Here is a 12,417-nt window from a genome sequence, read left to right as displayed (position 1 = left end):
TATCCCTGGAAAGCAGATCATTACACTTGGGCCAAGGAATTTCTCTTTGTTAGTAAAACAAAAACATTGTGTAAGAGCAAACACACTCTCTTTATAAAAACATTCATATTTTTCTGTCTGTTCATTCAACAGGTAAGTCCCAGAGATTCCTCCAGCACTGCATCACTCACATCAACAACACCCCTAGCAAGGACAGGAACACTGGGCTGCCCTGAGGTTCAAGGCTCAGACTGCCACCCCTGGCCAAGAACAACTTCAGGCATGCATAAAACACAGATGTGAAACGCCAACATCATTTATCACTGTGGACTGGAGTTTACATTTGATTTTCAAAGGAATCCAAATACCCATTTCCAGCTCATTTTTCCAACAGCTCTTCCAGTAAGCATGAAACTTACTCACCATTATGAGAGCTTTGCTCTAGTGGTTGTAACCAACCATCAGAGTTACAAGAACATTATCAGAGCCCCCTGCCCCTCAGGTGTGAGGTTTGTAACGTGTTTGCAGCTGCAGAGTTCCAGGATTCATGAGAAATTGCAGAGGTGAGACCCATCAAGGATGGGACATTCAGACAGAGCATTCCCAGTCAGATAAATCAAGGCAAGAGCTCCAGGAGAAACCAGAGGTGCAGAGTGTGAGGATGCAAAGTCAGGTGTTGTACAACTCTAGCAGAACATCACCAGGGAAAATTACCCTGCAGGCAGCTCCTGGGGGGTTTCTTCTTTCAAAAGAAGGAGTTCTCCTGCCTCTGAAACAGGAGGAGAGAGGATGGGAAGGGTGCTGCTCCAAGTGCTCTGATAAGTGCCTGAAAACTGGCATTGCAGCCCACCAGCAGTGTGACAAGCATCCCATATCTGCAGGGAATGTCATCAGGAGCCTCTTATTTAATACTTATTTAAAGTATTAGATACTTTATAGTAATTATTTAAGGTATTAGATGCTTTCCACATACAACACAAACTAGAGAATTCATGTCCAAATCCTAAACACCAGCTACCATCAAAAACAACTCCTAGGCAGCATGTCTGTCACCTTAATAGAGTAGCTGCTAAATAACAAATTCATCTATTTAATGTGGCTCTCAGTGGTTACAGCAGAGCAGGCTGTTATTTGAGTCATTCATTGCTCTCACTGGATTGCAGCTCAAGGCCTCATCCTGCAATTGCTGCATCCCTTAGATCCCTGTTGGATTCACTATCCAGTCCCATGTGCACAGTGCCACATCCAGAAAAAAGCAGAATAAAGGTCTGCAAAGGCACGTGGCACAGAGCAAGTGCTTTACCCCATCTTCAGTGTGGTGCTCCTGCCAGAAAGTGAGTGTGTGCAGGACCAGACCTTAAATCAGGCCTTAAAATGACCAGTACACCTGACAGAGAAGAATTTAAGCCCTCCAAAGCCTGCACTCATCACAGCAGCAGCTTTATTGTGTTTGGAAAAGAGCACTGGATGATTTAGAGAGCAAGGACAGCACACAACCAGAGTCAAGGAGCAGGCACTGGGGCACTGCCACATTACAGATACAGAAGAGCACTATAAAAATCTCTGCCAAAGCACCAGATTAATCAAGAATAAAGTGCAAGAATGACACAACTCATTGCAAAGGACTGAGTCAACTCTGAGTCAATCCCCTGCTACCACCAGTGCTTGCAAAGGAAGATAATCAATTACCCTGCAAATTGATTTCTGGCAAACACAGGAAATAAATCTAAAAAGAAGGACTCCAATGATCCAATACATCCTCGACTAGTTATCCAAACAAAATGAACTATAAGCAGAAGCACTTAAAACCGAGTTGGTTGAATTACTCACTCAAACCTATCTGCTAGGAAACTTTATTTGGAGATGGGAGAGCTTGCAGAGGGTGTGAGGAGGCTGCTCCACAACCAAGTGCTCTGCAAGAAACCCTGAGAGCAGGACACCCCCAAAGCCAAGGGCTCACCCAGAGCAGGGATCATCTGCACCACTGGAGAAAAGGGAGTGTTTTGATTCATCCTTTGGGTCTCTGTGCTGATTCCATTAAATCCTTCTGCAGCTACAGGAGGGGAAACCCTCCCACACCTGGGCCTGGTTTTGGCAGGGGAAGGAGACCAGGGCACCTTGGGGTGAATCCCTGCAGGATGCCCTTCACATTCCCCATGGCTGGGTTTGGCTGTCCTGCCTCCCACGTGCCAGGCTGGGTGTGACACATCCTATCCATGGTGTCCCCTGGCATTGGTGACAATCACCCTGTGTGAGATGGAGCTGCCCCACTCACCTGCCCGAGGTGGGACCCCATGGCCACAGCAGCTCCTCACTCCAGCAGAGACAATTTCCACACTCAAACCCTCCAGAGCCCTCCTCTCCCAGGGCACCACTCAGGCCTTCCCTCAGCTCCAGGTGAAAATAATCACCAATCTCCCTCATTAAAGTCATTACCATCATTATCCCCTCTCCCCTCTTTGTGCAAAACAGCTGGCAAAGGTTATTTTCCCCTCACAACAGTCCAAAGCAGATGGGAAGGTTCTTTTTCCCTCCCAGCAGTCCAAAGCAGATGGGATGGGCTCTTTCCCCCTTCCAAGTTGCAGTCTGAGGGATGCAGCTATTTTGGGCTTAAGGTACCATCACAAACCCTCTTGTCTCCCTACCCACACTGCCTCCCCAGGGTCACTGCCCTGTTAATTCCCTAATGGACAGGCTCCATCCTCCTTTCAGCACACAGCCACCTGCTTTCACCAGCCCTGGAAGCAGGGAGCCTCCCCAGCAGAGGCAGCCCCCCAGGCTGGCTGCTCCTGTGACATCCATGTCCCTGCCTGGGTAGAATCATCCATCCTGCTTTGGATGGCTTCATTTCCCCCTGGAATATCCATGGCTCACACAGCACCTCCCAGCTGAAAGGAGAACTATCATGATGGAAAGCTGATCCCCTGAGGTCCCAGTGGTGGCCCCCTCCTCAATGTGTCCTCTGACTTTTCCAAAGTCTGTGTTCAGCCCCAGGTGCACACCTTGCCCTGCAGTGAGTCATTTCAAGAGAGGAAAAAGAGGAAAAGAAATAGGAAAAGAGATCCATCAATGTCCACACCCTCAGCCATCCCACCATCCTGCTGCCCTGGGGGATAACTGGTGGCCAGATGGAGCCTCAGCCCTGCAGGCAGCTGGAACTCACCTGACACCAGCAAATTACCTCACAGCAGCAGCACAAAGTCTCCAGGCAGGCAAAGTAATGGAAAAGCTGAAACACTTCAGAGTCATTCCTCTCTGGGAGTAAGTAAGGGAGGGCTTCTGGAAGGTGTGGTTAAAACATCAGTGATGCAAAGCCTTTTCCATGGAGTTTAAACACACAACAAGTGTGTTATGTATTTAAACTTTGCTCTGCACACTGATGCACAGGAGAGCATCACAACCTGCTGGCCACACACTGTGGGCTGTGATCCCCAGTGGGAGCAGCCAGGCTGCCAGAACAGAGACATCTCTGTGCTCCTGCTGCAATGCTTCCTGTCAGGGTGGTTTGGAAATCATGCACATGCAAGGGAGTGTGGGTGAAATTGCTGAGGGGCATCAGTGGACTCCTCTTCATCACTGGTTGAGCAAACCAGAAAAGGACCAAGTTGTCCTGGCCTCAAGTTGCACCATGAGAGGTTTAGGTTGGATATTAGGAAATATTTCTCTGCTCAAAGTGTGGTCAAACATTGGAACAGGCTGCCAGGAAAGTGGTGGAACCACTGGGAGAGTTAAAAAATCATGTAGAGACCTGGTTTAGAGCTGGGATTGGCAGTGCTGGTTAATGGTGGGACTTGAGATAAGCTTTTTCCAGCCTTTATGATTCTATTATTCTTTTAATTTAGTGGGTAAAACAGCAAGTTTTATCTTGCTGTAAGGTCACAAAAAAGTCACAAAAAAAGGATTATGATTGTATTAGGTGACATGCACAAGACTACTCAGCTTTCCCCAATTTAGTGTCAGAGTATTTCTGTAGCATAGCCCCAAGATACCATCAGCAAACCTGGATCAAGAGATCAAAGGAGATTTCCAAAAGCTGAACAATCACCTGCTGGGAGCCTGCTGGTGAATAAGCCCATGAGTAATTACAGTGGCTGTGTTGTGACATCACTGCTACTCAGATTTTCCTGAGTGACACCAGAATGTGCACATGGAGCAGGGATCTAGCTAAAGATTGTTCCCACCTTTAAAAAGCAGCTGCAGGGATGGCTCAGCTATCAGATTAAGAGGAGCAGCCGTGTCAGCCCTCTTGGCGTCCTTTGGCAGAGTCCAAAATGCTTCTCCCAGAACAAGCTGCTCCTTCTGTGCATGGAAAATTACAAAGGTGACTCCCATTTATAAAAGATGATGCACCAGGGCCCTGCAGGAATGGACCCATCTGTTGACTGTAGCAAGGCTACTTTTGGAAAAGGCAAGAGAAACTGAGGTTTCCAACTGTCTTTCCAGCAACAATTTAAGTTTTCAAGGAATGTTGGCAGCAGGCACAGCTATTTATCTGCAGCCTGCAAGGGGCTATTCAAACACACCAGGTTTTCTGCCAAGGGTAGGGTTGAGGTTTTCTGCTCCGTGGTTGTTTGAACTTCAGCATTTCCACCCACATTCGTGTGCTGGGTGCTGGTGCTTGTCCTGCTGGATCAGAGGCAGGGATGTGGGAGCAGCAGGCAGCTTGTGGCCCCACATCCCTGGGAGAGCCCAGCTCTGCCCCTGCAGCCCCACACTCCAACCTGGTGTCTGTGCAAAGCCACAAACTGGACTGTGGGGAGCCTGGCCAAAAACCAGCCCTGCTCCTGCCCAGCTGCTGCTGTCTCCAGGACTTTTCAGCCACGCTCTGCTGAAGTCAAGTAAATTTCCATTGACTTCAACAACTGCTGGGGCAGTTTGTTTAAGTGTTTCCAGACTTTGGCCCTTCCAGCAAACACCTTGGCCAGCCATTAAACAATAACAGGAATCCATCAAATATTTGAGTATTTGCGTATGTCAAACAGATAAAATTTCAGAAGAGGTTTGGTTCTTGGTCCTTATTAGTTATCAGTTCCTGGGTGGATACCTGCTGAGAGAGATTTAAGAAAGGTTTCCAATAGCAATGAGGTAAAGGAATAACAATATAATGTAAGGTTTTCCTTCAAACAGAGCAAAGGCATTTGTGATGATACACATTATAGAAACATTTGTGTATCTTTATTTAACTGTTCATAATTACCCTAACATTGATCTTTTTCCTTGGTGTGAGATTCACCAGGAGTTTCATGTTCCAGATTTAAAAAGATGGCTGCCAGGCATCAGACCAAAATTAAGCTTCTTTATTAATTTTAGCTTTAGATTTTAGTCTAAGAAAAAAATCATTCAAGGTACCCACAGACTAACATAAGTAAAATACATGCTTAATTAGCAGAGGAAATTCAAATTCAAAGCATGACAAATTTCATTTTGCCTGAGTCTGCAGCTAAAATCAAATAAATTAAAAAGCTAAGAACCATGAAGAAACACATGCAATTGGATTAGATCACTCCTGAAGAAGAGAGACAACAGGCACAGGATGGGCTGGGGCTCACAGTGTTTGCTGCAGCTCAGGGCACCAAAATTAAATTCCCCATCATGGTGCAAAATGTTTCCTTGGCTTGGGCAGGGTGACAATTTCAGCCCCTCAGGCAGCACCTGCCTGGCTCCAGGGCTGCTGGGAATGCCTGGGCACACCCCAGACAGGAGCAGATGCTCAGGGCTGCAGCCCCTGATTGTTCACCTGCCAGCCTGAGCACCATGAGGGATGTGCTCAGTGTCCCTCAGGTCCTGTGTGCACACAAAGACATTAATAGCATTTTTTGCTCCTCTCCTGGGGAGGCAAAGATACATGAAAATTTAAAATGCAGGCTTTGCATCAGCAGACAGGTAGTAACAGGACAAGTTTTCAGACTCAAAATACCCCATGGAGAGGATTCTGGTTCCAGAGCAGAGCTGGAGAGGTGGAACCACAGCAATGGACTCACCCAAAGCTCCTGTGCTGCCACAGCAGCCTGCAGTCCATGGGATGGGGCAGAGTCACCCCCAGCCACCAGTGAGTCCTTCCCTCTCTGGGTGCAAAGCCTGGAGCTGGGGAATCTGAACCAATGCTCTGCTGCCTCCTACAAATGATTTTCTGTGACTCACAATTAATGCCAGTGAAAATCAAGTTTAGTGTCATAGTTAATGGCACCTGGATCTGCGCAGAGGTAAATTTGCTGTGCGCCAAGGTACCAACCTCAACACCCCTGTGGTGCCCAGGGTCACACCAGGAGCAAAGGGGAGAAAGCAGCCACTGGTCCAAGGCTCCGGATGAGCTCTGTCCCCGGGCTGGAACTGAAACCAGCCCAGCTCACCACACCCAAGAGCCTCTGCAGAAATCAAAGTCTTTTTTCTTCTACATAAAGGCACTGGGAATTGTGCTCAGGCCTGCACTGATGGTGATGTGGAAAAGCCAGGTCACACCTCTCCACTTTTTCTGCTTTTCCCTTGTGTCCAACAGCACTGGCCAGATGAGCATTTTGAGTTTCTGTATCAGATCAATTTTCCCTTTGCTGAAAAAACAGATTGTATTAAAATTATACGGCTATTGATGGAAAACTTAGTCACAAACGAGGTTGGGGTTCTTGTTCTCTATGCCAAACAAATCAAGGGAGTGGTAGCCCATTAAACTATATACTTCATGTTAGCTTCATACTTAGGCAAAAAGTAAATTTGTGCAAGATTTCCAGAGGCTTTGTTTCACAAACAAAAAAAGAAATAGTCATGGGAAAATTACAAACAATTTGGCACTAAGGAAATTATGAATGTAATTTCCTGAGCTCAGTGTGCTGAAGGAGCTGCAGTAAATAGCTGTCAGGCAGCTTTCCCCAACAAAAGATTTTAGATTTGATAGCCAGCTGTGAAGGAGATTTGTCTGTGCTGGACTTTTGTTCTCCTTCCAGTCAGATGGGATTTTCAACTGGCTTAGTTTAGCTGGCACAAAGGGAGCATGGGTGTGTTGCCTTTGGTTTAACCAAATTTTCTGGGAATCATCTCTTAAGTAAAAATGACAGAACTCACTCCTTTGCTGAGTTCTGCTGAAGAAAATTGATTTAACGATGATTTGAAGTCAAACTGAGAGACCCAAGAGAAAGATCTCAGACGTATGCAGGGCTGCAGAGAAGCTGTCTTCCTGCCACTTCCAAACTGAAATAAATCTCTTCAGTAAAAGCAGATTGGGATTTTTTTTTTTCCTTCAGCAGCTCAAGTGAGAGTTGGGAACAGAAGAAGAAACTGAACCAACAGCAGGGAAAAATATTTGGCATTAAGTATTCTGGATCTGAGGAAGAACACGAAAATTGTGCACAGACTACTTAGATTTTGATGAAACAGCCCTTCAGGAGAGCAGCTCCCTGCTAGGAGGGGTGACAGAGGCAAAAAGAGCTCTGGGTGCTGCAGATTCCCTTTGCACCTCCCTGGAGCAAACCTGAGCTGGTCAGGTAAAGAAATTTGAAAAATGCTCCCATTTGGGGCTGGTCAGGCCCTTCTGGGGGCTGGTTTGGGAGGGGCTGGAGCCTCCCCAGAGCTGCAGGTGCGGGTGGGAGCAGCGGGGGCTGCAGAGGCAGGAGCAGCTCTGCTGCAGGAAGGGTCACTCCGAGCCCTGGCACTGCCCGGGCTCCCTGCAGAGGATCCTGCCCTGCCAGTGTCCTTGGCAACCCAGAGCCACAAACAGCCAGTGGCAGGAGCCAGGAGGGACAGAGGGATTGGCCAGTGTGAAACCTGGTAACTGGCTATAAATATTTACACACTGGCCTCAGCTTTACTCGTTCTGCTGCATCAGAGGCTGGGCGGCCGCGGAGCACAGGTATTAACTGTGCTGCTCGTGGTGCTCCAGGGCTTCAGCAGCACCATCAGCTCCACTCAGACTGGATGCTCCTTTCCCAGCCTGAGGAGCCAGTGCATCCCTCTCTGCTGGGGGTGTATCCACAGCAGAACAGAAGTTTTGCCCCAGCTCCCGTGCCAGCCCGGCCAGCTCTGCGCTCAGAACTGCTCCAGCACCAGCCTGGCCCCAGCTGGGCCCTCTCCCTGCAGCCATGGAACTCAGTCTTGCCAGCACTGCTGAGGCCAAATGCCAGCTATGGAATCTCAAACTGAATATCTGTAAAGCCAGGATGATCCACTTTTTCCAGGGATTTTTTTTTCTCTCCACCCTTGTCACGAGCACCATCAGTCTATTATCAGCTCTGCCATCAGAGCACGGACTGCAGCTGAAGGAACAAGTCCCTGATGGAGCTGAGTTTGGAATGCCACAGTGCCACAGGCCTGGCTTCTTTCTAGCAGGACAACAGCCCTGAGCCCTCTTAGGCATCTCAGCAGAACTGAGGTAAAGCACAGCAAATATCTCTGCAACAGAGCTCCAGCCTGTGCAGAGCACAAACCAATCACAAGGGAAATTTGTTTGCCTTTTGTAAGAATTTGGACATTTTTGTGTGAGCTGCAGACACAGGTCTGGGGTCCCAGGGTGGAAAACATTTCAGACATGCCCTGTGCAGTTTAGAACTGCGTCACCTGAGCTGGCCCATCAGAGGAATCCTTGGTTTTGCACTTTGAGAAATGGACACCAGTGTAAATAGTGACCTCAGACATTGTTTAGCTAAACAGCTTTAGGATGGTCAGGGCTATTTCAAAGCTGAAAATTAATGGCAGAATACATGGAGAAGGGAAGAAATTTGCATTAAACCTGGCCCATCTGTCACTGAGATACACAGGCATTTCCAATTCCCTCTTATTGCAGATGTCAAAAGCTTCAGAACCTGTGAGAATTCACATAACATATCCAAAGCACCAGTGATTAATATTAACTACCCGAAAAAAGGGAAAGACAACCAATGCTGCATCTCTTGTTCTCCTTTCTCTTGTACCTGTGGGAATTCTAAGAGTGAGCTGTATCACAGAAGAGCAGATTCAGCCATCCATCATCAAAGGGTGCAGAGGAGACACTTCAAGGCTCTGCAGGGACTGAGGATGCTGTGAGGATGTGGAGACCTGCTGGCCTTAGCTGGTTTTAAGGTCATACCCGTGGAGCCATTACCCAGAAAAGGTACATTTTGGTTCAGACAGTGCTGAGAGCAGGAAGGGCATGAGAAAAACCCTTGCTGCTGTCTCAGCCAGGCACATTTACATTGCCAGGTGTTTCCATGCTCAGCCAGTTGGTGTTTTCCTGTTCTCAGAGCATCCTTTGCCCTGCAGTGCCTGCCCTGCCCAGCACCCATGTGGGTAATCTGGCATAACTGCCCTGCCTGCTGCAGGTGGAAGGGCTGACACGCTGTACAGAACTGACAGCTTTAATTTATGCACATTTTTAATCTTTTCCCACATTCCTGGGAGCTTATGCACACAGGAAAGGGAGAAATGTTCACGCATATCCTTAAAAGTAGTCATGACCACACCATTGTGGAACATGCAGGCTTAGAGATTGCAGCCATATAAGGGCTCCTTGGGGCTGGAGCATCCCTGGCACCCCTGGGGGGAGCACAGCTGGTGGAATTTCCTACTAAAGGACAATTAATAAAGCCCCAATCCTTTTGTGTATACACATGTCTAAATATTGGACAACAGATTCAAGGCTTTGCTACCCCAGAACCCTGAACCTTTCAGGACTCCTGCACTCATTAACAGATTTGTAGCCTCTGACCCAGGTTCCAAGAGCAGGGACTGTGAGGGCTGGAGATAGGAAAAGCACCAAGAGGGGCTGTTTAAGGGCTGCAAGTCCCAAAGGAACGTGCTCCAGAGCCCCTGGTCCCCAAACCCTGTTCTGAGAGCAGCACTGAGAGGTGACAGGCTGGAACTCTGCTTTCCCTGGCTGAGCTCTCCAGTCCCAGCCTCAGCCCCACACCTCACCTCTGCAGCATCCTGAGGCTTTGCTTTTCTTCTTCTCTGAGGTCCAGGAGCTTTCAGGGACATCAGAGCCACTGTGCTGGTGTGGCACTCCCTGCTTGGCCATGCAGGGACAGGGCACCAGAAGCCACAGTGTCCCTAGGGCTGCTCCTAGGAGCAGGGTGTAAAGCAGCCCCTGGGGTTAAGGAGGCTGCAGGCACCAGGTGTGCTGAAATTCCTTTGGAATAAATGAGATCCACATTGCTCCCAGCTGGGTGGGGAGCAGGGGGCACACACAGGGTTGGTGCTGGGCAGCGCTGCTTCCCCTGCCCTGGACACAGAGTGCACAAACACTCCCGGTCCCTGGGCTCCCTCACCAGCCTGGCAGATTTCATCAGGATTGTCAGCAAGGACACCATTTCTCTATTTCCATATTAATTGCCTCATGTTCCAATTGTTCTCCAATCACAGACACCTGTGGCCAAAATAGTTTTTTTATTTATTTACTGTTGTGAGATTATATTTGGGCTCATTGCATCTGAGAGGCCATCTCAGATGGCATCTTCACCTCACCAAGAAGTTCCCTCCACAAAACTCCCCACATCTGGTGAGAAACACTCTTGTGGAGTTGTGACAAGAGAAAGTCCTCCTGCAGCAGTGCAAGCAGCCATGATGGCCACAAATTGGCTGCAGATGTCAGCAAAGCCCAGTGCTGGGAATGGCCTGGTGCCCAGGTGAGGTGAGACACACACCTGTGAGACACGGGGAGCTCCAGCAAGGGCTGCAGCTCATCCCTAAAACTCATCCTGCAGTCAGCTTGTGGCCTTAAACTCCTCATTCTGAAACTTTAGTAGGGAAAAAATGGCCAAGAAGCAGCTGGGCTTAAAGGTTAAAGCAAGGCACAGGGGAGGTGTCTGTGAGCACCTCCACACCCAGGGCTTGAGAGGGTGGTGGCTCCTGTGCGGGGCTCAGGGTGTCAGAGCAGTCGGTGCTGCAGCAGGATTCCTCTCCTTTGTGCCGATAAGGACTCAGCTGGATGGTGCCTGAGGGGTGGTGAGCCCACAGGGCATGGGAGGGTCCCTGGAGCTGGCTGGGCTGGGCTCTGCTGGCCCCGATCTGCAGGGACACAGCAAGGATGGACAATTGCTGTCCTTTCCAATATTGCCATCTAGAGGGCCCAGCAAGGACCAGAGCTCCTTGCAGGCCATGATGAGATAAGGAAGAAGAATCAAAGCCTTGGTTTTTTTAAAATTTTACTTCATATAAATGCTGCCCCAGCCTGATGTGGAGATGGAGAGCCAAGCATGCAGAACTGTCTGTGGCTTTGGGCACAGAAATACAGGATTGCTCTAAACACAGCCCTGTGATTTTTTTGAGGCTGTAGATACCCAATGCTGGCCCATTTCCCAGCTCTTTACTGATCCCCACATGAAGATGGACAGATGGCACTGACTGAAAGCTGCCCCTCATCGGCTCAGACTGAACAGAACTGATAAAACAGGGACTAATCAGCAATGACAGCTCTGTGCACCTGCCTGCAGGGAATGTGCCCATCCCAGACCGTGCAGGAACTGCCTTGTCCATGCTTGCTGTGCCCCTGAGCAGCACCTATCCCAAACATGTGAGCATGGCTGATAGGAGATGCCAGCTCCTGGCACAGGGAGCCCATCCAGGGGTGCCCAGCTGCACCTGCCCGGGCTGGGGGGACTGGATACAACCCAGGGGATCCCAGCTGCATTTTGGGTGCTGGGGATGCCACTCACCAATGGTGAGGAGCCTGAATCACACCTTGTTTCAAGGAAACATTTGAAGGGGTCTGCTGCACTTCTTGGGAGGGTTTGGGAAGGTGAAGGGCTGCCAAAAGGCATTTGTTCAATTGTTAAATGATGTCCTTGTTTGCTTCAGTTACGTGCCCGAGCCCAGCCCCAGCTGGGCTGGACAGCACATATCCAGTGGGATTATGGTGTTTATTCCAGCTGTCAGGATGCTGAGGTGGGAGTGCACAGCAGAATTAGCATCATTTCATAGCAAGAAAATAATATAACACCTTTGTCTCCTGTCCCATTGCTGTGATTTCCAGTAACACAGGCCACGCCAGGCATTCCTCTCTCACTCACAGCTTTTGGGAGCTGCAGGCTCAGTTTTGGGACAGCCCAGCATCCATCACCCCACACAAAGGCCACAGTCCCTCTGGAAAGCAGCACAAAGTGTGGTAAATAATTATCAGTGTCTCTGCCTGGTAAATAGGTGTACAGGCAGAGCTGTGACAATGTGGTTTTACACCATCCAAGGGATTAAAGTTGTCCTTTGCAAACCAAAGCCCTTAGAAAGAGATTCCTGAAATCTCTGAGGTGCCCTCCATGCTGAAGGGTTGTCAAGCATTTGAACAACTTGCCAAATGGTGCAGGTGGGAGTCAGAGGGCAGAACCACCAGCCAGGAGCCCAAGTGCAAATTCAGCAGTCCCAGGGATAGAAAAGCCTGGGAAAGCTCGGGGATTTTGGTTTTGCCAGCACCCCAAGGTGATGCCGCTGTGCAGCACCAGGGCTGGGAGTGAGCAGCACAATCCCAGCTGGATTTGCTGCTCC

General features: G+C 49.0%; 1 protein-coding gene across 5 annotated transcripts in view; it reads right to left on the bottom strand.

Annotated features, from left to right (window-relative positions):
* Window positions 1–10,010, bottom strand: part of FHL1 (four and a half LIM domains 1) — a 39,517-nt gene extending 29,507 nt beyond the window's left edge. The window contains exons 1-2 of one of the 5 annotated variants that reach the window (XM_064712606.1): window positions 9,856–10,010; window positions 4,161–4,278 (exon numbers count right to left, since the gene is read on the bottom strand). In XM_064712606.1, the coding sequence (XP_064568676.1) occupies window positions 4,161–4,278; window positions 9,856–9,918 (181 nt within the window). In that variant the 5' untranslated portion in view covers window positions 9,919–10,010. Of the gene's footprint in view, window positions 1–2,254; window positions 2,347–4,160; window positions 4,279–9,855 lie in introns of those variants that run through there. The other 4 variants (XM_064712607.1, XM_064712613.1, XM_064712614.1 and 1 more) reach the window with 4 other exon arrangements.
* Between the last annotated feature and the right edge of the window lie 2,407 nt (window positions 10,011–12,417).

Source organism: Zonotrichia leucophrys, chromosome 4A (genome assembly GCF_028769735.1).
Source record: "Zonotrichia leucophrys gambelii isolate GWCS_2022_RI chromosome 4A, RI_Zleu_2.0, whole genome shotgun sequence".
Classification (NCBI taxonomy): Eukaryota; Metazoa; Chordata; class Aves; order Passeriformes; family Passerellidae; genus Zonotrichia; species Zonotrichia leucophrys.
Note: the sequence above shows the minus strand (reverse complement) of the source record. Positions and strands in the feature narration are given on the sequence as shown.